This window comes from Barbus barbus (genome assembly GCF_936440315.1).
Source record: "Barbus barbus genome assembly, chromosome: 20".
NCBI lineage: Eukaryota > Metazoa > Chordata > Actinopteri > Cypriniformes > Cyprinidae > Barbus > Barbus barbus.
Window position 1 is genome coordinate 18,452,895 of NC_136748.1, and position 27,863 is coordinate 18,480,757.

Genomic DNA, 27,863 nt, shown 5'->3' on the forward strand with positions numbered 1-27,863 from the left:
TGGATCCCCTAGAGCTGGAACACAATTTGAGCCTCTAACAACTAGAGGCTTTATTCAGTCAGAATTCTGTGAGATGTGTCTGGGCTGGTTGAAACATCTCTTAGTGATCATCTAACTCCTCTAAACAGATCACAGCCAGTTGTGTGTCAGCCTGTGCATTTCTGAAACCTGATATTCACATAAAAATAAGACAAAAATATGCATACAAGATTAAAATATCAATAGCAAGTTACCACAAAAGAACCATAAAAGTAAAGTAAAGTCGTGACGTATTGTCAAGTATGGTGACCCATACTCGAAATTGGTGCTCTGCGTTTAACCCATCCAAGTGCACACACACAGCAGTGAGTGGTGAACAAATGCACACACACACACACACACACACACACCGTGAGCACACACCCGGAGCAGTGGGCAGCCATGCTGCGGCCCGGGGAGCAGTTGGGGGTTCGGTGCCTTGCTCAAGGGCACCTCAGTCGTGGTATTGAGGGTGGAGAGAGCGCTGGACATTCACTTCCCCCACCTACGATTCCTGCCGGCCGGGGACTCGAACTCGCAACCTTTCGATTACGAGTCCGACTCTCTAACCATTAGGCCACGACTTTCCCCTAAATCAGCTTGCAATAGCAAAAGCATCATTTAAAAATTATAAAAGAAATATGGCTAAGTTAGAACTTAATGTCAATGATATGCCAGACAATAAAAAGGTGCATCATTACAACTGAGCCTACTAAGCTGTTTTCTCACGTCTTTAAAAAGATTGCAAACAACATGAACAGAGTCAACTGCTGCCCGGTGAGGTTAGAGATAATAACTACCAGGTTTTAAGCCTTCCTTTATTATTATTATATAGCTAATACAAAAAGGTGCTGACGAATCAGATTTTTAGTAATTGCCCTCGAAGGTCACAGGGAATACAATAAACTGTATTCAAAGAATAAAAACAACTTCAGAACTGGTTTCCCTGGTTATATTAGGAACCTTTATTAACTCACAGCCTGTGATCAGACAGACATGTACAAATATACAAAAAGCATTATTATATAAACTGCAGTGTGAAGGAGTGATCAGCTTCTGTTTTATCTTGCTCACTGGGTCATTTCCCAATCACTCTTTGCACATTCCTGCAGCATGAGTCTGTGTGCTTATAGGAACATGCAGAGCAGCCAAAGACAAAGAGCTTTTCAGACAAAAAGAGGGGTGAAAGTCAAGAAACCCCTCCAGCACTTTTCCCCAACTTATTGCAAATACAGATACCAGAAGTGAAGAACTGGTGGTCTGTGATGATCGAAACGTTAACCATTTCATTGTCAGTAGCATGCCAACAAAACAGCAATGTACGTCACATGCTCTTCTGTACGCTTGAATTTTTCCTCAAATAAAATAAAATGGTAACACTTTATAATTTCAGAAAAGAAGGTACAAAACCTGTCACTGGGACAGAAACTTTTAAATATGTACACTTTAGTACCTTATTTATATTTGCTTGGCTCAGTGTTGATGTCTGTATAGGTTGTTTATTCAGTTTTAGTTTTATTTAATTTTAGTTATTTTAGTACTTCATACTATATGGATATGAAATAATATATATATTGAATTTATTTTTATATGTATGTATATGTATATGTATATGTGTGTGGCTGTAGATACACATGTAGTTGTTTTTTTTGTGTTTGGCTTAGTGTTATGTTAGAAGCATTATTATACTCATACCTTTTGTTGTTTTAATATTTTGAATAGTTTTTAGTTTATTTTTTTGTTTTCATTTAAATGGTTAGTGTTGAAATGTTGTTGTATGCATTTGTCAATTTTATTTAATTTCTTTATTTTCTTAAATGTGTACACATAGTATTTACAGAGTTTTGACTTTTAGTTTTAGTTACTTTTTCTTATTTGTAAGTCGCTTTGGATAAAAGCGTCTGCTAAATGACTAAAAGTAAAAGTAAAATTTACCCCGAAAGGGTGCATATTAGAACCTTAAAAGTACATATTAGTACAAAAAGTGTACATTAGCACCTTTTGAACGGGGGCTGCCCCAGTGACAACTTCTGAGAGTGTATAATCCTGTATGTTAACATTAGTTAACGGAATAGATTACATGACATAATGCACATTACTTTTACAGCATTTATTAATCAGGGATATGTCTATTTCTAAATAAATTTATACATTTAGATTTTTTTATTGCATAACATTAGCTAATATATATTAAACAAATTGAATTAAAAATGAACACAAGTATGTTTTTCTGTGTTACTTTATGATATTCATTTTTGTAAATATTTTAGTATATCTTTTCATGTGACAACACTGAAGAAATGACACTTTGCTACAATGTAAAGTAGTGAGTGTACAGCTTATATAAATGTAAATTTGCTGTCCCCTCAAAATAACTCAACACACAGCCATTAATGTCTAAACCGCTGGACACAAAAGTGAGTACACCCCTAAGTGAAAATGTCCAAATTGGGCCCAATTAGCAATTTTCTCCTCCCGGTGTCATGTGCCTCGTTAGTGTTACAAGGTCTCAGGTGTGAATGGGGAGCAGGTGTGCTAAATTTAGTGTTATCGCTCTCACTCTCTCATACTGGTCACTGGAAGTTCAACATGGCATCTCATGGCAAAGAACTCTCTGAGGAGCTGAAAAAAAGAATTGTTGCTCTACATAAATATGGCGTAGGCTATAACAAGATTCCCCAGACCCTGAAACTGAGCTGCAGCACGGTCGCCAAGACCATACAGCGGTTTAACAGGACAGGTTCCACTCAGAACAAGCCTCGCCATGGTCGACCAAAGAAGTTGAATGCACGTGCTCAGCATCATATCCAGAGGTTGTGTTTGGGAAATAGACGTATGAGTGCTGCCAGCATTGCTGCAGAGGTTGAAGGGGTGGGGGGTCAGCCTGTCAGTGTTCAGACCATACGCCGCACGCTGCATCAAATTGGTCTGCATGGCTGTCGTCCCAGAAGGAAGCCTCTTCTAAAGATGATGCACAAGAAAGCCCGCAAACAGTTTGCTGAAGACAAGCAGACTAAGGAAATGGATTACTAGAACCATGTCCTGTGGTCTAATGAGACCAAGATAAACTTATTTGGTTCAGATGGTGTCATGCGTGTGTGGCAGCAACCAAGTGAGGAGAACAAAGACAAGTGTGTCTTGCCTACAGTCAAGCATGGTGGTGGGAGTGTCATGGTCTGGGGCTGCATGAGTGCTGCCGGCACTGGGGAGCTACAGTTCATTGAGGGAACCATGAATGCCAACATGTACTGTGACATACTGAAGCAGAGACTGGGCCGCAGGGCATTATTCCAACATGATAACGACCCCAAACACACCTCCAAGACGACCACTGCCTTGCTAAAGAAGCTGAGGGTAAAGGTGATGGACTAGCCAAGCATGTATCCAGACCTAAACCCTATTGAGCATCTGTGGGGCATCCTCAAACGGAAGGTGGAGGAGCGCAAGGTCTCTTAACATCCACCAGCTCCGTGATGTCGTCATGGAGGAGTGGAAGAGGACTCCAGTGGCAACCTGTGAAGCTCTGGTGAACTCCATGCCCAAGAGGGTTAAGGCAGTGCTGGAAAATAATGGTGGCCACACAAAATAATGACACTTTGGGCCCAATTTGGACATTTTCACTTAGGGGTGTACTCACTTTTGTGGCCAGCGGTTTAGACATTAATGGCTGTGTGTAATAAAATATTTACAAAAATGTGAGGGGTGTACTCACTTCTGTGAGATACTGTACATGCATGTGTGTGTGTTTATATATACATAATAAATATACACAGTACACAATTTTATTTTATACTACACACTTTTATACTAAAAAAACTTTCATTTTGGATGCGATTAATCGTTTGACAGCACTAGTTACTAACTTTGTTGTAAAGTGTTACCAGTAAAATGTAGACAATTAGTTTCCTTGAAGGATTACAAAAGTCAAGTATTTTGTCAAAAATGCAACAAAAAAAAGTAAGCACTATAGTGTGTTGTTTATTTTTTGTGTTGCCTTGGCAGCAGCAAATTAAAAGCAGAAACTTGAGTCATTTATTATGCCAAATCCGGAAAGAAACTCTAAAATGTGTCAACTGAATACAAACACATAGGTGCTTCAGGCAAAAAGATTTTATCATTAAAGACAAGCAGTAAAACAATGGGCAAATATAGAGAAATAAAAGGAAGACCAATGTTCATGCTTAAAACTCATCTATGACTGTTCTGAGTGGAACAAGTCACTTTTATGTCTGCTTTACAAAACCGGTCACAGTGTTTCACATCCAGATGTTTGCCAACCACAGTGAGTCATTGCTCCTCCACAGCTTTCTAATATGCCAGTTTTCGAACAAATCTGGCAATGGTAACAATTACTCTGCTGAGATCCATCCATGCAGGATTTTTGCTTAAACCAAACATACTGTAGAGGTTTGGCTTTACTTGTGAGGGCCTAAATTTTTAGTAGTCCTCACAAATATAGAGAAACATGAACATAAGGGTCTTCATTTCCTCCCAACATATGAGCTACTGAGGACGCTGTGGATTACTTTCATTTTTCAAGGTAATGCGCCTCAAAATCTACCTAAATACGTGTATCACTCCAGACTCCTTTGTGAATATCATGTCATTATAGTGCTTAGCGTTTTAACCCTATTTGTGTGCGTATATTAAGTATTTTTAACTGAACAGCAGCGTGCTTGTGAGATTAGTTCGCACCGTTCGTAGTGCAAGATTCATATATATATATATATATATATATATATATATATATATATATATATATATATATATATATATATATATTTGGTTTATTGGCAGGTTTTGTTTTAAATCGACTGATATCAACAGGTTTGTGTGATGATTAGGCTTAGGTTTGGGAATAGCAAACATCACCTGTGTCTAAAAAAAAAAACACTACATCTAAGAGTTGTCGTCCCTAATATAGTACAACTTCAGCGTTTTCTTAGCATGTTTAGGTCATGTCAACAAAGCTTCCAGCAATATCAGTCATTATAAAGAGCTGGATTTTTCTCAACCCCCACTTGCCTGCAACACACACACACACACACACACACACGCCCTGCCCACAGGCAACTTTAACCGTGAAGCTAACAGCAGCTCTTTCCCATTTCCAACTGATCAGTGTTTCCACACAGTGTGATCATAAAACGTTTGGCTTGACTTTTTAATAGCCTGAATAGGCTAATGAACCTGCTGTGAGCCACTTTACATTCTCAAACACTTAGTGTTGCCAACTGTGAATGTATATATATATATATGTTTTTCATTTCATTTCATGCATGTAATTTGCTTCTGTTGTACAGGTTATCCTAAATCTCACACACTGTTTTTCAGACCATTTTAGTTCATTTAGGCCCGGTTTCATAGAGAGGGTTTAGCATAAACTAGGATTAGGCCATAGTTCAATTAGGACATTTAAGTCATTTTTATAAACATGCTTTAGAAAAAAGCATTACTGGTGTGCATCTTAAGATAAAACAAAGGCACTGATATATTTTAAGATCAGTTAGTGCAAGTTTATTTCAGTTGAAACAGCTCAGATTTACATTTTAGTCTAGGACTAGGTTTAAGCCTGGTCTGTGAAACCGGGGGTTAGTGTTTGGTAGATGAATCCCTTCTTAAAAAATGTGTTGTACTTTGTTGCCTAAAACCTAAAGACAGAAAATAGTAAGTGTTCTGTTTGTACACAACAACCACTGACTTAATGCTAGTTAAATTAACAATAACTGAGCAAATTGGCTGATGAATCAATAAATTAATCAGTTCATATGTCAGTTTGTAAATTCAGTGTAATAAATATAATAGTCTCTATAAATACTGTCTTGAAAAAACTGGAATACTTTTTGTTCTGAAGGCTGTGACTCTTCAGTAGCAGGAAATTCTCGCCAGTCTTCTTCATCAGTAGTCAGTGATGGCTTCCTTTAATATTTGCCTTTAACAAATAATGCATGTTATAATCTATAATCAAATCGAAAAAAGGCTGCTATTTTGTCTTTCTTACATCATCTGTTATGAAAGTAAGGCGACATATCACTTATATCAGCATGCTTATTTAAGATTAAATACAAAACAAACTTTTCTATTTTGTTTTAGGATTAAACTGGTTCTGTGACAAGTGCAACAGAAAAAAATTTGAAAAGTGTTTAGTCTGGTGATTGAAAGTTGCCTGTCCAACTGAACCCGTTTCTACTTCCTGCAGTGAAGCTAAGTATTATTTTGTTTATTCATATGATCATAAATTAAGTTCAACAGCCTCACTGAGCTGTCAGTGTAGTGGAAAAATCTCCAAAATACTAACATGTACAGAAATCCTTAATTAGGGACGATAATAGTTATTTCTGGTCTTATTCCTGCATAAGCTCAGATCAATCAGGTCCAAAAAAGAAATATAAAACCTGTCCTAATTCAAAGAAAATATGTTGATAACAAATTGTATCCAATATTTGGCAATAATATAGCATAACAAAAGATTTATAAGCAATTTTTGTAGACCAGTCATTTATTACTGGGGAAAAAATCCAAACAAAAAGCACAAAAATGATGAGCAAAGTCAGTAGGTTTTAGTCCAAAGCGATAACATTAACCAACATTTTTGGAAAAGGAAAATCCTCTCCAGAACACGAAATGAGATTTAAATGTTTTAAAAAGTTTCATCATGGTTAAGCGAACATTAAAAGAATATTCGATCTGATCGTTTTGCAAACATTACTTTTTTTGGAGCATTACTTTTCAGTGTTCTCTGGACATTCTGAAACAAGTAGCAACAATTAAAAAAAATATATCAGAAGAACGTCCAACTACAACATTTCCGGCAAAATGTTTAATGAAGGATGTATAAATAATGTTTTATGCTAATGTTTTGAGAAAATTATTACAGACCAGATAACAAACACTGTATTAATGTTACTGGAAGAACATTTGTTCTTAACTTTGAAAGAACCTTGCCAGAATGTTAGCGAAAGTTCTGAGAACATCCCCTGTTAGCTGGGATGGTGTTATGCTTCTGTGTTAACATGTACTCTGGAAACAACAGATCACAAAATTATATGAAAGATCTCTTTATTTTACTTACTTCTTAAGCACATGTGAGTCAGTTAAACCAAAAAAGCATCCAACTTGTGCAGGATGAAACCTGCTATCGAAATATAAGACAAAGGTAAGGGCTAAACTAGTCAAGCTAAATCTTTCCGCTTGAAAAGACAGAAGCATGCTTTTTAATGACATGTTCTCTACATCAAATCAAACAAAGCATAAATGTGATTACGCAAGATGAAAATGAATCAAGAGCGGGACTATAATGAACACTGCTTATTCTTGTCAGATTCTGCTTTTATGTCCAAACCCTTGATTGTTCAACACAGACGAAGCCTTGCTGGAATTGTGGGATTGTTTGGGGAGGAATAAAGAGTGTTTTGAGCACTGGCTCAGTGGAAGGTGACTAGTCTTTGGCAAGTAGTGATATAGCAGAGTCACACAGGCTGATCAGCTCAATACAGATGCAGCAGTGTTGTAAGAGCTCTGAGAGAGAACTGATGAATCTTTCCATTGTGTTATGGTACAGAATATCCAACCATCCTCCACTATGCAACTGTACACATACAGCATGGCAGTCCACTATAATCACCATTTTTAACAGATAAATCCATGTCTAATATACTACACATAAATTTGGCAATGGGACTTCAGTATATAACAGGGGTGGCGAACGTCGCTCCTGGAGAGCCGCAGCCCTGTAGAGTTTTGCTTCAACCCTAATCAAACACACCTGAACAAGCTAATCAAGGTCTGAAGGGTTACTAGGAAGCTACAGGCAGGTGAATTTTTATTAGGGTTGGAGCTGAACTCTGCAGGGCTGCGGCTCTCCAGGACCGGAGTTCGCCACCCCTGGTATATAAGGTCAATATAGCGTGACCACTAAATACAAGTTCACATTGTCTACATTAAAACCAGTAATAAAATGAATGAATCGCACAAAAACACGTCAATGGCACATGTCATACAAATGCATACAGAGCCTGTTTAGGATTATGAAATGTAATCCCCTGAAAATCAATAATGCTTTTTTTTTTTTACATATTTTTTGTAATTTCCAATATTTCTGTATTTTCAAAATGATCCTTAGTATATTCATATAACTCACATGCTACTGTGCAAAAGTCTGAGGGCACTAGTTTTTTATATAGGTGTAGGTGTGGCCAGCGTGGATTTGTTACAAACATTTATTTCATAAAGAGATTTCCATCCATTTTCAATTGTTTTACTTCAATGAAAGATTAAAGTTCAATGAATTAAAGATCAAAAGGATTAACAATGCAGACTTATTTTCACAGGCTTCTTTGTTCATATTTACCAAAGGTGTCAATAATTCTGGCCATGACTGTATGTATATATATATATATATATATATATATACACACACATATACATACACACACACACACACACACACACATGTATCTCACAGTCAGTAAATTATGTTAAATAATGGTTAATTAAATAATGGCCATGAGGGAGGAGGAGCTTAATTTTCATGATTCAAATAATGTTTCAGTTTCATTGATGAATAATACTGCAGTAAGGCATTGTCTTTATACAAAATAGAACTTTTTTCGTTTTAATGTCAGTGGAAATATGACAGGTTTTGAGATTCACACAAATTAAGATATGAATACATAAATCAAAGTTCAATATTTATGAATCATGGCATTTCTAAAATGAGCATACGATCAGTTGACCGTGTTTGTTAATGACTTATTAAAGAAAGTTACACTACCCTAGCCTAAAGTGCTACAAAATCATTAATAACATTCAAATTAAACACCCTTATGAAGAAAAAAAGTCTTAGCTAGTTTAAAATGGTCTCCCAGTCTGACCAAGTAAGAAAAAAGAGGCTCAAAACCCAGTGTAACTAATATCGGTGAGTGTGGAAATAAGGAGAGATGGCAACATATGGTGCTCATTCACAGATTCCAGTGACAGATATTCAGGGGAAAGAGCATTAGATATGAGAGGACAGATCATTTACCTGTGGCTGAACAGTTCTCCGGTATTACTGACAAACTCTTTATCTTTATTCCTCTTTTTGGACCTCCAGCTCGGGAAGCGTTTCTTCTTCTCGCTGGGGCTGGTGGGCAGTGAGTCCGGGTATGAGGCGACTTCTCCAGGGCTCGACGGTAAAGTCATGACCGAACCTCTGAAACTCGCTCGGTCGTCTTCTGGTGAAGTGCCCCACTGACCCTCAGTCCTGTCAGCATCCCTGCTTTCCTTATCGAAGCTCTTTGACTTCCCAAACAGTTTCTTAATTTTGGACTTTGATATGCTCATGGCTGAGTCTTTACGACATATACAAAGGTGAAGTATACCTTTAGTCTTCCGAAAGTGTCAAAACTGAAAGTTTGAAATGCGCACGGTTTGTTTGGCGCGCGCTGGAGATTCGAGTTATTCGCGCGCTCCTGAAGCGCACGGGAGCGTGTTGGACGGAGCGCGCACTTCAGCTTTGAACTCAGGGTACACTTTTCCCTTGTTTACGTCTCTCTGACAGAACAAAAGTTGGTCTGAGCTGTAAAACCTCAGAAAGTACACTTTAAAAAAATAATATACTGAAACGTGAATACACAGACACCTAGTTTGTTCTGAATATTCTGTTGTTAATTTACAGTGCTTGTTTAAATAAATCTAATCTCCAGTGTGGGACAACAATTGTAATTTGCTTTGAATGGAAAGAAGATTATAGCGTCTCCTGGTGGCCATGCGTCTTAATACTGTAAAATACATTTACAGGTACATCTCAAAAAAATTGAATATTGTGAAAAAGTTCATTTTTTCTTGTAAGTTATTTCAAAAAGTGAAATTTCATATATTTTATATTCATTACAAGTAAAACATTTCGAAAGTTTTTTTTTGTTTGTTTTAATTTTGATGATTAGAGCTTACAGCTGATGAAAGTCAAAAATCAGTATCTCTAAATATTAGAATATTTATATTTGAGTTTCAATTAATGACCAATCCTACAGTATAAATTCCGGGTATCTCTTGTTCTTTAAAACCACAATAATGGAGAAGACTGCTGACTTGGCAATGATCCAGAAGACAAACATTGACGCCCACCACAAAGAGGGTAAGTCACAGAGGGTCATTACTGAAAGGTGTGGCTGTTTACAGAGTGCTGTATCAAAGCATATTAAATACAAAGTTGACTGGAAGGAAGAAACTGGGTAGGAAAAGGTGCACAAGCTACAGGGATGACTGCAAGCTTCAAGCAAAGCTGATTCAAACACTTGAGAGAGCTTCACAAGGAGTGGACTGAAGCTGGAGTTAGTGCATCAAGAGTCACCACGCTCAGACGTCTTCAGGAAAAGGGCTGTCAAGCCACTTCTGAACCAGAGACAACGTCAGAAGCATCTTACCTGGGCTGTGGAGAAAAAGAACTGGACTGTTGCTCAGTGGTCCAAAGTCCTCTTTTCAGATGAAAGTAAATTTTGCATATCATTTGGAAATCAAGGTCCCAGAGTCTGGAGGAAGAGTGGAGAGGCACAGAATCCATGTTGCTTGAAGTCCAGTGTGAAGTTTCCACAGTCAGTGATGATTTGGGCTGCCATGTCATCTGCTGGTGTTGGTCCTCTGTGTTTTCTGAAGTCCACAGTCAACGCAGCCATCTACCAGGAAATTTTAGAGCACTTCATGCTTCCTTCTGCTGACAAGCTTTATGGAGATGCTGATTTCTTTTTCCAGCAGGACTTGGCACCTGCCCACACTGCCAAAGGTACCAAAAGCTGGTTCAATGTCCATGGTGTTACTGTGCTTGATTGGCCAGCAAACTCGCCTAACCTGAACCCCATAGAGAATCTATGGGGCATTGTCAAGAGGAAGATGAGAAACACCAGACCCAACAATGCAGATGACCCGAAGGCCGCCATCAAAGCAACCTGGGCTTCCATTACACCTGAGCAGTGCCACAGGCTGATTGCCTCCATGCCACACCGCATTGATGCAGTAATTCATGCAAAAGGAAGCCCAACCAAGTATTGAGTGCATAGAAATTAACATACTTTTCAGAAGCCTGACATTTCTGTTAAAATATCCTTTTTTTATTGATCTTATGTAATATTCTAATTTTCTGAGACACTGAATTTTGGGTTTTCATTATCTGTAAGCCATAATCATCAAAATTTCAAGAAATAAAGACTTGAAATATTTCACTCTGTGTAATGAATCTATATAATACATGGGTTTCACTTTCTGAAATGAGTGACAAAAAATTACCCTTTTCATGATATTCAAATTTTTTTTAGATGTACCTGTATAACTCACTTGTAAAAATTAAAATTGTCATATTACAATCACAGTGAAGTAATTTTAAGAAATGTTCTAGATGTTTCTTTAAAAAAATTCCTGTAACCTTTTAGCTTATTACTGAACTAAATTAGTTCAGTAATTTAGTTAACATGAACTATGACTGATAGTTCTATATAATTTATTAATTTTAGTTAATGTTTATTTCAACATTTACTGATAGATTTTTCCAAATCAAAATTTATTGGCATTAGTTAATGCACTGTGAACTAGCTTGAATAATTGTAATTTTATTAACTAACATTAATACATATTATATAAAACAACTGTGATGCTCATTGTTAGTTCATGTGTTTATGTATTACCAATGTTCACAAATGAGTTTGTTGTAAATTTTTACCAATGCTCTAAACATAAAATGTTTTCTTAAAATTTTGTATTCATACTGCGTGTGGTTATTCTTAACTTTAGGACTGACACAGACATACCAGGAAGAAACAAAGAGGAGGGTGTTTTGCCCTTCAAAGGCAGAAATCTGTGACTGTCAGAAGTGTGGAAGTGACAATCCAGCAATTAGTATAAGTCAAGTCAATATTATTTGTATAGCACTTTTAACAATGCAAATTGTGTCAAAGCAGCTTTACATCGGCTTGATATAAAGCTGGGTGGCTTTGTATAAAACGGTAATAATTCATACTCCAAATTTGTCATAGCTGCCAGCAGTTTATTTAATGACAGTGCGATGGCATAGGGCAAACATGCAGTGTTTTTAGAGTTTGTCAAACCTGTTCCTTGCGTACACATACACAGGTCCAATCAGAAATCTACAAAGAGGAACATTTTAACATTCAGTTTCTCAGAGAGAGATATGGGCTGAATAGTACGGAGGGAGCATCTCTCAAAAAAAAACAACAACATATGACTAACCGCTGATTCTTTTAAATGCAGAAAGCTGAAAAACTAAATTTTTCACTTAACCAGTCCATTAATGGATCAGCATAAACAGAGGAGAGGAAAAAGGAAACACGCTCGTCTGCAGCACAATCTTCCTGTTTTTGTTCCCACAGGCCAGCAACTCACTCACTTCCAACAGCAGAGAGATGGGTCTCGATTCATTTTACTCTCACTTTGTCTCTCTTTCAATGTCTTTGTCCTTATATGTTGGATTTAGTGTTTTAATTCAATGCTCAATGTTCTCTTTTTTGCTACCTTGAGAAAATGTATAAGGCCAGAGGTGTCATTACAAGTCAGTGTCATTTTGCTACATTCAGTTCATGAATGTATACAATTTACACATTCATTTCTGAAAACCAAAACCAAGATTTATAATTCTCTATCATGAAAAAAAAAAAAATGGAAAAACATATGGCAACCAGTTTCTTTCATTTAAAACTTTCACTAATATCCAAATCAGAAACTACACGCTTACTTTCAATGTTGCAGCAACATAAAATGCAGTGTTTTACTCTGAGCCTTTAATCAAATTTGGTAGGCTAACTTGGTAAGGCTATAAAGTCATTTGTCTGTCTATACAGTCTTTTGATAGCACCACATCATAAAACAATTCAGCTTCTTTAAATTAGATGCTCCTTGTCGATTTAAACCATTTATTTAAAAAAGAAAATTGCTACTATTCAAATTGTTAAGGACACTTCATGTGAAGTGCAAGTGATGCAGTTCTACCTCTAGAGCTACACAGATGTTTCATGCCATGAAATGCAGTTATGAAGGTGCAGCACTCTTTATGTTAAATAATGAGTGAATAAGGCTGATCTATAGAATTTCTTCATGTATCTATAGTTTCTGTTAATGAGGTCTTTCCTTCATGAAAAGGCCACAGGTGCTGCAAATTTACGTGCCATTTTTGCAAACAACTGATGACTAATGTGTATATGAACTTCATATTTAAGCGTCAGCCTTCCGACATCAACGTAAGTCAATATGCACTTCACTTTAAACTTCGAAAAGGGGCTTTTGAGACTTCGGTGCTACACTGCTCTCTGAAAATAAACACAGGAGCTTTCAACACTGTTCAAATGCGTTTAGATAGAAACAAAACAAAAAAAGTGTTTCATAACAGTTCACTTTGCAAGCTTAGAAAAAGCGTCTTTTTTATATTTTAAATCCATAAAACAAAAGGCTGGTGAACCCACTCTTACTGCTACATAGTGTGGGTGAGAGGAATAGATGTGTGTGAGCCACATGCTCACACACTATTAGCCATCGATACGCCGACAGTATCTGGCACTTCCTGCTTTAACACTTAAACTAAGACAAAAAGAAAAAAGTGTGAAAAAAAGCTTTTCAGCCGCATTGAAAATTATTGATATGTCCTAAAGAGCTGTAACGGGGGGGGGGATCATGCATTGGATAATTACTCTAAATAAAAGAGAAGGAAAAAAGGAGTTCATAGCTTGTTTTTTCTCTCTCGTGTTATGGAAAATAAACAGTCCCAGTGCAAGGAGGGGAGTGGAGGAGATTTTGAGCCATTATTTGACAAGCCGCTTTGCTACATCAGCATAGGCGATCTCGATCTCCTTTTCACTGGGACATGTGTTGGTGAACTCCTCGCGCTTGTAGGCATTGTTCAGGTACCTCCAGATGCCCGTCATGTCTTTAGGGATCTCAAAGCCTCTGTACTTCTTTGCCACCACCTGCAAGCCAAAAAGAAAAAAATTAATTGGAATATCTTCCTGCTCAGTACGTCATTTAATACAGCACATTATAATCATATTAAAAGATCCCTTAAAGCCCAAAATAATATTCTAATGTTCTCTTTAATCTTCAGCATAGGATGACCTGTTTACCCTTTACCTTAACGATGTGGAGTTTGGGCAGCAGGTTGCAGTCAGCCAATGTCATTTCTTCACCATCTAGGAACCTGCGTGTGGAGGCCTTCACTTCCTCCATGCTGTTGTGGTCGATCTCGTCAGGCAGAGGAGAGCACAGGTACTCATCCAACTTCTGCAAGGTCTTCAGCAGTCCCCTCTCCAAACCTATGTCAAAACCCAATAAAGAGTTACTTGCATTGTGTTAATGTCACAGATACTGTTTTCACACTTTTAATTTGTTTGTGGCTCACTTTTTTTTTTCTTATGTAAACTCCCCAAAATAAATCTTAAAGCACAAATTATCTAGATGAACGTTTTTGGATAGAAAAATTTAAATATTTTTATTAATAAAATAATAATAATATTGTTCTCCTACAAGTAACTTTCTTTGTAGGCGGCCACTTTAAAGCTTTTTTTGTCTGTTTTTACAAATCACAAAAACTATACTAATTAATTGGAAAGACAACAATATTTCACAGCAAATTAACCAATTCACTTAATTTACTGACAGAGCATCAATTTCAAATTGTGAAAAATTTAAACCTTGTTTAATAAATAAAAGTACAACATACTGTCAACTACACACAGAAGTTAAAAAATGACTAGAAAATTACTTCATCTCGCAGTGTTTAAGTGGAATAATTATTATAAAAGAATATCTTTGTACAATATGATATTATAATACAATAATTTTAAAAGATAATCAATCTATTTATTATTAATTAATTTATAATATAAAATATAATTCATAAAATGCTAAGGAACAACTGATTACAGTTAAAAAGAACAAACTGCCCTCTAGAGGGAGAAAATGCCAAAATGTAATTGCAGTGTTTGGTTGCACTTCTACTAAGCTGCCACATAAGGGCATAATCAAGCTCTGGTGAAAGCTCATTTCATTTAGCGCTAAATTTCAAAAAGAGAAAAAGAACACTTAGGTGTGCAAACTGAAGTGCTAAGGCATGTTTTGCTCTCTGTGAGAGGTGGTATATCCAGGCCTTTTCTCCTGTACACAGCACTGTCTGCTTGCCTTGAGACATTGTTGACAGACTCCAGCTGGAACGAAGAGGCTGTTATCACCCACAGTCAACATTTTACTAGGGTGGAGACTCTTGAAGTTAGTTTATGTTCAGGGTCACTGCCAGTTAAGTAGTAGTCTGAGTAGTCTTTGAGATTGTGCGGCATTGCATCTAGGCAAATTCCTAGCGTATTTATCATCTTGACAACAGTTCTACACCTTCTGATAAGAGTACAGGCGCTCTTATTTCGAAAACTTAGTTTCAGGTAACAGCATTTACTCTGGAAGTTGATCTAACTATCAAATGGTAGCCCTGCCTCCAGCACTAAAGCATGAAAATGTGACACTGGATCCGAGCCCTGCGCTATCTAAACTAGAGAGAACACTGTTTACATACACTACGCGAGACATGGCAACCATAATCAGGTCTAATCTCTCAAACTAGAGCAATAGAAAGTGTTTGTACGATTAAACTAAGCTTATCAAATGTGTGATTATACATTCGGTCTTTTGTTTGGAGGTGAAAGAGTGAAATCTTTCTGGTTACCCTCGTTGGCATCAGGTTTGGAATTCTTGATGAAGGCAGAGAACTTGGCAAATATATCCATCCCTGCAGTGTTGGATTCTGGGTGTCTGGCACCAAGTTTAGAGTACCTGAGTATACAAACACACATATACGTCAAATAAAACCTTTTGATGTGGTGTTGACACACGTGACACTTAAATCCACAAACGCACTCTTTCACTAACTTTGGAGGGCAGAGGATATCCTCTAAGAACTCTTCGATCTTGTTGACATCTGTCTTGACCTCTCCATTAAAGGTGATGAAGGGAGGATGGGTTCCTGGGGCCAGATTCTGCAGATCAGCTGGTTTTCTACCAAGAAAAAAACAAAAACAAACATAACTAATATAAGAGTCTAATTCTCTAAAAAAAAAAAAAAAATTCTAATATATATATATATATATATATATATATATATATATATATATATATATATATATATATATATATATATATATATATATATATATATATATATTAGAATTATTTTTTTTTTTTTCTTTTTCAATCAGACACTTCAGTGATCTGAACAAAACTTAACTCTACAAACTGTAGAAATGTTTCATTACGGAGCCATAACAGGAGGTCAGCACGCCAGAGCCCAAAGCAATTTAATCAACTGTTTTTCTTCAGAATACAAGGCGATAAAATGCCCTCAGGGGCTGCACACTGTGGCACAATACAGGGGTTTTCCAGACCACTCGTAGTCCAACACACACACACACACACACATACTTACTTAGGTTTTTATAAAACCAGCAGGGTAAATACTAACCCAACCCCTAAAAGATTCTTCTACATGAATCATTTTTCCAAACTGAGGACGTTCCTGGATGTCCACAAAGGGAGAGTGTGAAATCTGAAAACACTTGTGGGTTCAGAAACAGAGGGGGCATATGTCCCATGAGGCCTTGCAGTCAGGAACACTATGATCTTACCAACTACAACAACAGGAAATGACCTAACACCTCTGGCATGAGCACAAGGAGCACCCTATCCCTTTTGGTGGCATGAAGGAAAGGGTAAGAGAGGAGAAAGTAACAGGCAGGCAAGCAAGAAAGAATGAAAGAAAGAAGGAATGAAAGAAAGAAAAAGAAGTTACTGATGACGCAATAGTCACAGTTTCACACAGTTTGATTTCATTTTAGGGTCATAAACTTTTAGCTCAACAAGGTCTCTGTTACAGCCTCATAAAACACTGAAGATCATATGTGGATAGTCTGAGCAGAAAGAGGGAGAAAAACAGACAATAGGTGTGGAAGCTCTCTTCAAACAGTCATTTAATCTCTCACACACACAAACCATAGAGTGATATGAATAGGTTTAAATATTTGAGCATATACCATGTCAATCAGTTTTCAAAAACAAAATCAAAGAATCTTGCAATATTCTAAGACTGTAAAACTTGGTTAACGGTCTATATAACCTCATTTAAATGAGTATTTAGGATTCACACACGCAGCACAGTGGATACCATATAATAGCAGGTTAAAGTCACAGCTAATATTAGAAGGCTTAACCTCATTTTCAGAAATTCAAAATATTACCATGGATCATCAGTGGCTCACACCAGAGCATAAAAATATAGTTTCACTGCTGCCTCACTGCCACACGAGCGTCTTAAATTCCTGACTGAAATACTTAAACATGCTTACACACACAACATCAGGGACAACTGCGAATGCCTAAGACAGAAGGAAAATTAATATCCGAGATGGCTGAAAATGAGATTCACCAAAACACACACACACTTACCATGCACACATTACTTTGCTATCTAAAAGGGGACACCAACATTTGTTTATTTACATTATATATATAGTTTTTCCAAACAAAGACAATGCATGTCTCCATGGAAGGTTTTATCAGATTAAAGTCACTTCAGGGGATATTTCTACCCATAAACCAAGAATGTTCACACACACCTCTTAAGGTCCACAGTGGTGACATTGAAGACCACACCCTTCAGCCACAGGATCATGAAGAGACGCTGAGAAAATGGACAGTTTCCGATACTCTCTCCATCACTGCCTGCCTGAAAGAGAAAGAAAAGTGTTAGTCTGACTTGAAAAATCAGTAAGACTGTCATCATTCCAATGAGTTGCTCCACATCAGCTGTGGGAATAGCAGCAAACATTTTGCAATCATAGGGTTATTATCGTACAACTCTGTACCATCACTGATAGAGTCTGTATCAGATTATAGCCAGAGAAACAACTAAATCACTACAAGAAAGATAACTTAAAAGAACCAGCTTCACGTTAATGAGATTTATTTGACTGAAAGATTAACTTTAACCCAGCTTCCAACATACAAACCAATATTAAGAGCAGAAGGCAAGCTGACCCCTGACTTAAAAACATGTCGGCCATTTCCAGTTTCCATAAATCTGTCAAAACCAACTGGACAGTGAAAGCTACAACACTGTACACTGACACGGTGTTCATTTACTGCCGAAGAGACCATCTAGAGACCCCGAAATTCATGAAAATGTACATAAAACAGAGCATACATTTATTCAGTTGGTAACACTTTATTTTAAAGACCAATTCTCTACTAACTAGTTGCTTTTTAGCATGCAAATTACTAGCATATTGGCTGTTTATTACTATTTATAGAGCACATATTGTTGCCTTATTCTGAATGATCATATTTTAGATTCTTTAATATACCCCACACCTAAAGTTAACAAACCTTACTAACTTATAACAAGTAGCAAATTAGGACTTTATTGTGGGAAAAAAAACGAATGTGTTCCTATTCTAAAGTGTTACCATTCAGTTAGTGAAAATGTACATCAGTGGAGTACTGAGATAAAGATAATGGAATTTAGCTAGTCTTGTGATTTTATGTGAGACTGTCCTATTATGCTTTATGCATTTATTTATTTTTTAACCAGGAAAATGGCTTAGTGCCCCTTTAAAATATTCAAATATTCATCTTTCTGTTGGGATAAAAAAAATTTCAAAGACATTAATTCCACAGTGGAGATATCACCAAAGGAGCCCACCCTCCTCCTCCGCATCTCTCGGCTGAATACCAACCTCAGTGTGAACTCCAACACACAACAGACCATCTCTCCATTAGCCCTCCACTAAGCTCCAGAAACAAGATGCTTATTACTCAGAGACTAGAGATGTTTATGTGTGCTTCAGCAATTTAGATTCAGCTAATTATGCAATGAATGAGCTGACAGTTAGACTGACCTGACCTGACAGAAACCAGTGTTCTGTACCAAAACCTATCGAGCTGCCCCATAGGAACTCTTGAAGCAAAAATAGACATCATCTTTCTGCTACATCCTTAAATTCCTTGTTTTGGCCAAACTACCATCACATACACTACCATTTAAAGGTTTTGGATTAGTAAAATGTTCACCAAGGCTACATTTTTCATCTAAAATACAGTATAAAAGAATACCATTTTATTAGAATTTTCATTTTTGGGTGAACTCACCTCACTTTATTTCAATGGAAAAATAAAATCATGCCATCAATAAAATGCACCTGTGTTTGTTGTCCATAACATACACCTGCCCACACCATAACCCCACCGCCACCATAGGCCACTCGATCCACAACGTTGACATCAGCAAACCGCTCACCCACACGACGCCATACACACTGTCTGCCATCTGCCCTATACAGTGAAAACCAGGATTCATCTGTGAAGAGAACACCTCTCCAAAGTGCCAGATGCCATCGAATGTGAGCATTTGCCCACTCAAGTCGGTTACGATGACGAACTGCAGTCAGGTCGAGACCCCGATGAGGATGGCGAGCATGCAGATGAGCTTCCCTGAGACGTTTCTGACAGTTTGTGCAGAAATTCTTTGGTTATGCAAATCGATTGTTGCAGCAGCTGTCCAGGTGGCTGGTCTCAAACGATCTTGGAGGTGAAGATGCTGGATGTGGAGGTCCTGGGCTGGTGTGGTTACACGTGGTCTGCGGTTGTGAGGCCGGTTGGATGTACTGCCAAATTCTCTGAAATGCCTTTGGAGATGGCTTATGGTAGAGAAATGAACATTCAATTCACGGGCAACAGCTCTGGTGGACATTCCTGCAGTCAGCATGCCAATTTGCCTCAAAACTTGCGACATCTGTGGCAATGTGCTGTGTGATAAAACTGCACATTTTAGAGTGGCCTTTTATTGTGGCCAGCCTAAGGCACACCTGTGCAATAATCATGCTGTCTAATCAGCATCTTGATATGCCACACCAGTGAGGTGGATGGATTATCTCGGCAAAGGAGAAGTGCTCACAAACACAGATTTAGACAGATTTGTGAATATTTGAGCGAAATAGGTCTTGTGAAAGATCATGAAAAATGGGGGTAAAAACAAAAGTGTTGCATTTATAATTTTGTTCAGTGTATATATATTCATGCTTAAGAGAACAGCATTATTTTTCTCTATGATGCCTTTATTAAAATCATCTGTGTCAAACATCCTGCGCATTTCATGTAAAGTGTTACAAATTTTGAATGAATATGCCTGAGGCAGCTTCCTATTTAGGCAGTACAGTAGGAGGCAGGTTTTGGAACAGAGCTAGGCAGAAAATATCATAAGACAACGATTAGATGAAAATCACCACCATTTATTGGATTCTGTACCATTTAAGTAAGGCATTACACAATCATAAATGGTCTGTTCTGGATTCTAGCACATTCTCAGAGTTCAATAAAGCTCACAGAGCAGCACTGATATCTGAATCAGCTTTTTTCCCTCAGCGGTGTATTGTTGTAAGCTCTCGTACGCTGAAAAGAATCCAGTAGCCCAATAAAGAACAGAAGACTTTGTTCTAGAGAGAGATCGCACTCTCTCTCGCTTTCATTCTTCCTCCATCTCACTCCCGTCCAGGCACCCTGCTGGTATCTCATTCATACACTTTTCTCTCTCTCTGGGGTGAACAAAAGTTTTGCTTCTATTCAGTGCTCACTGTAGCAGGTTGACTCCAGGTTCATTTTCAGTGGCTTCTCTTGTTAAAATGTGCTGGTAAAGAGTGAATGTGTCCCTTTTACATGCATTCATTTTCACACGTTCACAAAATAAAACGTGTCATTCTGGGAATGAAAATGGGCATTGTTCAAGGAGAGGAGTAGGAGTCAGAGATTTAATGACTAAAGATGATTCAGCGCCTTCCGGTTTCTGCCCAATGAAAGATGTTCACTGTAAGAGGGAACGGGAAGAGTCTGTCTCGTAGGGTTAGGACAACGGTTTCCATAGAGACACATGGATGTAGTGTCTGTCCTGTAGAGTTCAGTCTATTAGGGCTGACAATAGACCACACAAAACAACCTGTTACACAGATCTCACAGCCAAGAACTGCATCAGTACAGACAAAAGATGAGTGTTATGATGAAGAAAAACATTAAAATCTAAGCTTCTTCATTTTGTGCTACTGTGTGTGTCTGAAAACTTCAACAGAAATGAAGAAAAGTTCTGACTGAAATGAAATATTTTCCTCCTCTGCATAATGCATATACTGTCTACTATGTAGACAAATATAAATTGTCAACTCCTTCAATGCTATTTGACAAGCAATGCCTCATTAACTTCATTGGGAAAATGTGTAGACCTGTACTCTAGACAAAACCTAAAATTACCTAAAGCCTAAAAAAATAGGATTAGCCTATTATATACACTGTCTCTTATGCTCATCAAGGCCTCATTTAACCAAAAACACAGTGATACTGTTGAATTTTATTATAGTTTACAATAACTGGTTTCCATTTTGATTCATTTTAAAATAATAATTCATGTGATTCCAAAGTTGAATTTTCAGCCATTTACTCCAGTCTTCAGTGTCACATGATTATTATCAATCAGTGTTGAAAATGAAAGCTGTGCTGCTAAATAAGTATTTTGTAACATCATAAACATCTTAGCGCTGTGTGTTTACATAAAATATGTCTGTATACACACACGTATATATTTAATATGTAATATATACATCAATATACGCAGTACACCCATATATTTTGCAAACCCAAACTTTTATTTTACAAGTGATTAATCGTGATTTACCGATTTGACCGCTTTACTTCAAATTTATCAAAAGTGACAATTTATTCAATACTTGCTGAATATATAAATGTATAAAAAAAATAATACATTTATATATGTCTCCCTGTTCTGTAGATGCTTACAAGTAATATATCCAAGCATTTCTGAGTGACTGATCACTGAAGTACTGATGCGATTTAATAGTGCTGTCAAACAATTAATCACATCCAAAATAAAAGTTTGTTTCCATAATACAGTTGTGGTCAGAATTATTGGCACCCTTGGTAAATATGATCAAAGAAGGCTCTGAAAATAAACCTGCATTATTAATCCTTTTGATCTTTTATTTAAAAAAAAAAACAAACAAAAAAAAAAAAATCTAACCTTTCATTGAACAAACAACTGAAAAAAAATTCATAATGAAAATCTCATTATGAAATCAATGTTTTTCTCAAATACACGTTGGACATAATTATTGGTACCCCTAGAAATTCTTATGATTAAAATATCTCTTAAGTATATTCCCATTCATATTCACAATTGAGAGCACTCCAGGGTGATTATGAACATGAAATTATCCAGCCAAGTCTTTGTTTCACAGAAATATAAATAGGAGGGAAAACAAAGCCCAAATTCCCTTAATCATCCATCACCATGGGAAATGTAAAACCAAAAGAATATGTTTCTGATGTACAGCAAAAGATAATTGAGCTTCACAAATTAGTGAAGTGGCTTTAAGAAAAGAGTCTTGTGAAAATTCCCATTTCCCCCATCAGGGCAATAATTAATAATTTTGAATCAACAGAAAATGTTATGAATCTGCCTGGAAGAGGACGTGTGTCTATATCGTCCTAATGCATGGTGAGGAGGAGAATTTGAGTGGCCAAAGACTCAAGGACCACAGCTGGAGAATTGCAGAGAAAGGTTGAGTTTTGGAGTCCGAAAACCTTAAAATAAAAATAATTAAAAAAATTGTTAAAAAGCCCCTACATCACCACATGTTGTTCAGGAGAGTTTAAAGAAAAATTCTCCTCACTCATGCAAAAACAATCTCCAGCATATTCAGTTATCAGACACGACTGGAACTTCAAATGGGACTGGCTTCTACGGCTAGATGAAACTAAAAAATAAGCTTTTTAGCAGCAAACACTCAAGATGAGTTTGGTGCACACAGGGATAAAAAGTACCCCATGTGTACAATGAAATATACTGCTGTATTTTTGATGTTGTGGGCTTATATTTCTGATGGAGGTCCTGGACATCTTGTTTATAGACACATGGCATCATGGATTCTATGAAATACCAACAGATAAAAAAAAAATCAACATGTGACTGACTCTGTTAGAAATCTTATAATGGGTCATGTTTGGATCTTCCAACCGGACAATAATCCAAACACAAACCTCAAAAACAGGTCACTGGGCACAAAACCAAGCTTCTGCTATGGCCATTCCAGTCCTCTGACCTGAACCCTGTAGAAAATGAGTGAGGTGAACTGAAGAGAAGAAGCACCGTCATGGAGCTGTGAATCTGAAGGATCTGGAGAAATTCTGGATGAAGGAATGGTCTCTGATCTCGTCAGGTGTTCTCTAACCTCATCAGGCATTATAGGAAAAAATTTAGAGCTGTTAAACTGGCAAATGGAGGTTTCAGAAAGTATTGAATAAAAGGGTGCCGTTAATTGTGGCCAATGTGTATTTGAGAAAAACATTTATTTCATAATGATATTTCCTCCCATTTTAAATTCTTATTCTCCAATGAGGTTAGATTTTTGTGAATTTTTTTAAACAAAAGATCAAAAGGATTAGCAATGTAGATTAATTTTCACAGCCTTCTTTGATCATATTACAATTTTAAAATTGATTATAGCCATTCAACATTACAGTATAATTGAGAGATATCAATTTTAACATTTAGACTTTTAAAAAATAACTTCTAATTTAAGTGAACATTAAACAATCTTCACATAAATCCATTATAACTGTAACACCTTGTGGAGAAAAAGGACACACACAAGATAATTGCAGGCGAGCGCATTCTTAAGGGGACTTCCCCTCCCAGCATCTGCAAGGCGTAGAAAATTACATGATCAATCTGCATTTGACTGGCTGACCGATTTCCAGCCCTAAATCTCCTCATCTCAGGAGACCTCTAAAAACCAGGAGAGATTAGAGGAAAACGTCTGGATGCATTTAAGAACAGGACCTCACTGTGGTTTCTTATCAATTAAACATAATTCAACCAGAAACAGGACAAAGACCTCTGTTTCTGGACTAGGGTTGGGTATCGTTTGAATTTTATTGATTCCGATTCTGCTTATCAAAGACTTCCGGCTTTGCTACTGTTCGGACGCTCTTGCTTATTGCTCTCCGCTTTGCTCCCTATTTTTGCATTTTTCTCATATCTCTCCAAGATTTTAACTTCAGCAGATCAGCACAGTGCTCAGACAACACATTTTTTTGGGGGGGAAACTTAAGACTTTCTCCCAGCAGTTTACATTCCAGAGACGGAAAAATACAGCTGTCTACATTCAAACAGACTAGAGAAAATGCCTCTCGTGGAATCTACTTGCTGCATGAACTGCCACAAACTTCTACAAAGGATTGCGGTTCTTGAAACAAAGTTACTTACTGGACTTCCAAAACAGGCGGAACACACAGCAGACGGTCAACACGGACCCCCTCAGCATACAGCTGGTGAGTCCTCTGAATCTCAAAAGTTTATACAAAGTGTAGAGGAAAAAGCCGAAACAGATCGACAGACAAATCGATGGCACAAACAGGGAGCGAGACCCAAAGGCAATCGAGACATCAGATTATCACGAGTATCTCGTATTGCTGCCGTAGCATCCTCTACCCCAGATACGGCTATGACAAGACTTGTAAACACTGGCATTCTACCACCCCCAATACATCTTGAGAACAGATTTGAAGCATTAATGAATGTGGGTGAGAAATCCGCAAATGTGACTAAACACGGATCGAATCTGCCAGCAGCTAACGTCGCTACTAACAGGCGCTCAAGGTCGAGCAGACAGCGGCTTTCAGCTCAGAGCGCAGCCGAGCCCAGGACTCTGATAGTGGGCGACTCTATTATCAGAAACATCAGTTGCAGGACTACAACTACATACTGCCGTCCTCAAGCAAATGTCTCTGATGTGAACAAAGAACTTCGGAACATTTTGATGAAGCACAAGACTGCAAATCGAGTCATCATCCATGTGGGGAAGAATGATATTCGGAAGGAGCAGTCAGAACTCCTTAAGAAGGATTTCAGTGAACTCTTTGAAACGCTTCAAAGTCTTGAAGTTCAGTCGTTCATCAGTGGACCACTCCCAGCAAGGGGAACTAACATGTTCTCACGGTTGCTTGGGCTGAATACATGGCTACAAAGAACCTGCAGTATAAAAGGAGTCAACTTCATCGACAACTTCAATCTTTTCTGGGGCCACAGACAACTGTTTAAACTAGATGGCCTCCACCCAAACAGACTCGGTGCAAGAGTGCTTAAGGACAATATCTATTTCTCCCTCCGTCATCCTTCAGCGGTGTGTGCCAATCTACTCGGCCTGAATGGCACACACACACCTGGACAGTATATGAGTGACCACAGGACTTCATGTCAGCTTCTGAGTCAACATGTGGTTGACACATCCCACAAGTACACTGATAACACCACGCAGCCACAACAAGCACTGCTCATGGACATCCCAGCTGAGCCCTGCCCACAGAGCTCATCACATGCAGACTGTGACGTACTACAACAGCTCCAAGACTCAGCACCCAAGGACGACTTTCTGGAAAACAGCCAGGGAAGCCAGAACGACATCTCACAGCCAGCGGAAACACCAGAGCCAGAGCCCTGCTCACCAGATACACTATCACGCTCCCCAGAATCTCCACTTCTAAGCTTCTCACAGAAAATGGAGGAACTGGTGTATGCTGGGACCAAACTCTCCCACTCTTTCGCTTCAAGTCCCCAGATATCAACTAAAAAACGGCGGGCCCCACAACCACCAAAGACTGCAGGCCCAGCTCACCCTCCTCCTCCTGCGAGAGCTCTCCGGCCGCTGCCACAACGTCAGGGCCCAAACCCCTCTCCATCTGGTGTAGGTGAACCAAAAACAACTGATAACAGCTCTCAGTGATGTGTGTCGGGTCCCCGCTATATTAGCAGCAACATTCACAAATGTTTACAGAACAAGCGGGAACCCAGTGTGCCTGTAGCCTCCTCTATTTCTGTTTTATTAAGCAATAGAAAGTCTAAGGCCTTCTCAAGCCGTACGGCTGACCCATCTAACCTGCGGCCTATAATGCATCAATCTAAGATTGCTGTAGAGACAAAATGTAATTCCATCAAGTTAGCATTTTTAAACATTCGCTCACTTAAAAATAAATCATTTCTGATCAACGATTTAATAACCACAAACAACCTGGATTTTATGTTTTTAAATGAAACATGGTTAGAAGACAGCTGCAGTTCAACAGTCCTCACTGAAACAGCCCCTCCTAACTTTAATTTTATAAGTGTCTGCAGGACTGTTAGGAGAGGTGGAGGTGTAGCTGCTCTGTTTAAAGATGTTTATCAGTGCAAGCAAATGTCATTTGGTCAATATTCATCTTTTGAATACCTAGGTATTGTGCTGAAAGGTGCTCCACACACCCTGTTTATCATTATTTACAGGCCTCCAAAATATTCTCCAGCCTTTGTTGATGATTTCACTGAACTGTTATCAATGATTTCCTCAGAGTTTGACTGTTTTGCTATTGCAGGGGATTTTAATATTCACATAGATAATGCAGAAATCAAAACTACAAAAGAAATTATAACTGTTTTAAACACTTTTGACCTGAGTCAGCATGTGCACGGACCAACACACAATCGTGGACACACTCTAGATTTACTCATCAGTAGAGGTCTAAACATCTCATCCATTGTAATTAAGGATGTAGCACTATCTGATCACTTCTGTATTTTCTTTGATATATTGATCTCGGTCACCACTGAATCTAGATCTGTCTCTATCAGAAAGAGATGCATTAACGACAACACTAGTGCGCTATTTATGGCGGCAATATCATTAACACCAAGCATTTCTGCAGACTCTGTTGATCTTCTCCTGGAGTCTTTTAACTCAAAAATTAAGAATGTTATTGATGATATTGCCCCGATAAGGTCAGCAAGAAGACGGGGAAACAGAAATCAATTTGGAGAAAATCAACAGCAGTTCAGAGCATGAAAAGACAATGCAGAAAAGCTGAGCGGATGTGGCGGAAGACAAAACTCGAAATTCACTATAGCATCTATAAAGACAGCCTTCATGCTTTCAATGTGGAACTAGCCACAGCTAGACAGACTTTCTTTTCAAACCTTATAAACAGTAACTTAAACAACACCCGCACTCTTTTTGCGACTGTTGAGAGACTGACAAACCCCCCAAGTCAGATTCCCAGTGAAATGCTCTCCGACAGCAAATGCAATGAGTTTGCTTCCTTCTTTTCTGAGAAGATCAATAATATCAGAAAGGAGATTGGCACATCCTCAAGTTATGCAGAGGTCACACAGATTCGACCGCAATTTCAAAAAGAAGTGACTATGTGTGTTTTTAAAGAAATTGATAACAAAATTTTGGAAGAAATAGTACAGCACCTTAAATCTTCAACCTGCTATCTTGACACACTTCCCACATCCTTTTTCAAAAATGTGCTTAACTGTTTAGAAGCTGATCTCTTAGAAGTGGTGAACGCCTCACTTCTCTCTGGGACTTTTCCAAACTCCCTTAAAACTGCAGTTGTTAAGCCCCTTCTGAAAAAGCGCAATCTTGATAACACCATGTTGAGCAACTATAGACCCATATCAAATCTTCCTTTCATAGGTAAGATAATTGAAAAGGTAGTTTCTAATCAGCTGAACAACTACTTAAAGTCAAATGGATACCTGGACAATTTTCAATCTGGTTTCCGAGCACATCACAGCACAGAGACAGCACTCGTTAAGATAATAAATGATATTCGCGTCAATTCTGATTCTGGCAAAATATCAGTGCTGGTACTACTAGATCTTAGTGCTGCGTTTGACACTGTAGATCATAACATACTTTTAGAGAGACTGGAAAACTGGGTCGGGCTTTCTGGGA

General features: G+C 37.9%; 2 protein-coding genes across 2 annotated transcripts in view; both read right to left on the reverse strand.

Moving 5' to 3' along the window:
• The window catches only part of LOC306886478 (uncharacterized protein), a 51,273-nt gene extending 41,803 nt beyond the window's left edge, over positions 1–9,470 (reverse strand). The window contains exon 1 of the mRNA XM_079443596.1: positions 9,044–9,470. Coding sequence (XP_079299722.1) covers positions 9,044–9,342 — 299 coding nt within the window. The 5' untranslated portion in view covers positions 9,343–9,470. The remainder of the gene's footprint in view (positions 1–9,043) is intronic.
• A 2,546-nt stretch (positions 9,471–12,016) lies between these two features.
• Positions 12,017–27,863, reverse strand: part of LOC306886445 (chloride intracellular channel protein 4) — a 38,062-nt gene continuing 22,215 nt past the window's right edge. The window contains exons 2-6 of the mRNA XM_079443551.1: positions 17,649–17,758; positions 15,910–16,035; positions 15,707–15,813; positions 14,125–14,306; positions 12,017–13,964 (exon numbers count right to left, since the gene is read on the reverse strand). Of these exons, the coding sequence (XP_079299677.1) occupies positions 13,800–13,964; positions 14,125–14,306; positions 15,707–15,813; positions 15,910–16,035; positions 17,649–17,758 (690 nt within the window). The 3' untranslated portion in view covers positions 12,017–13,799. The remainder of the gene's footprint in view (positions 13,965–14,124; positions 14,307–15,706; positions 15,814–15,909; positions 16,036–17,648; positions 17,759–27,863) is intronic.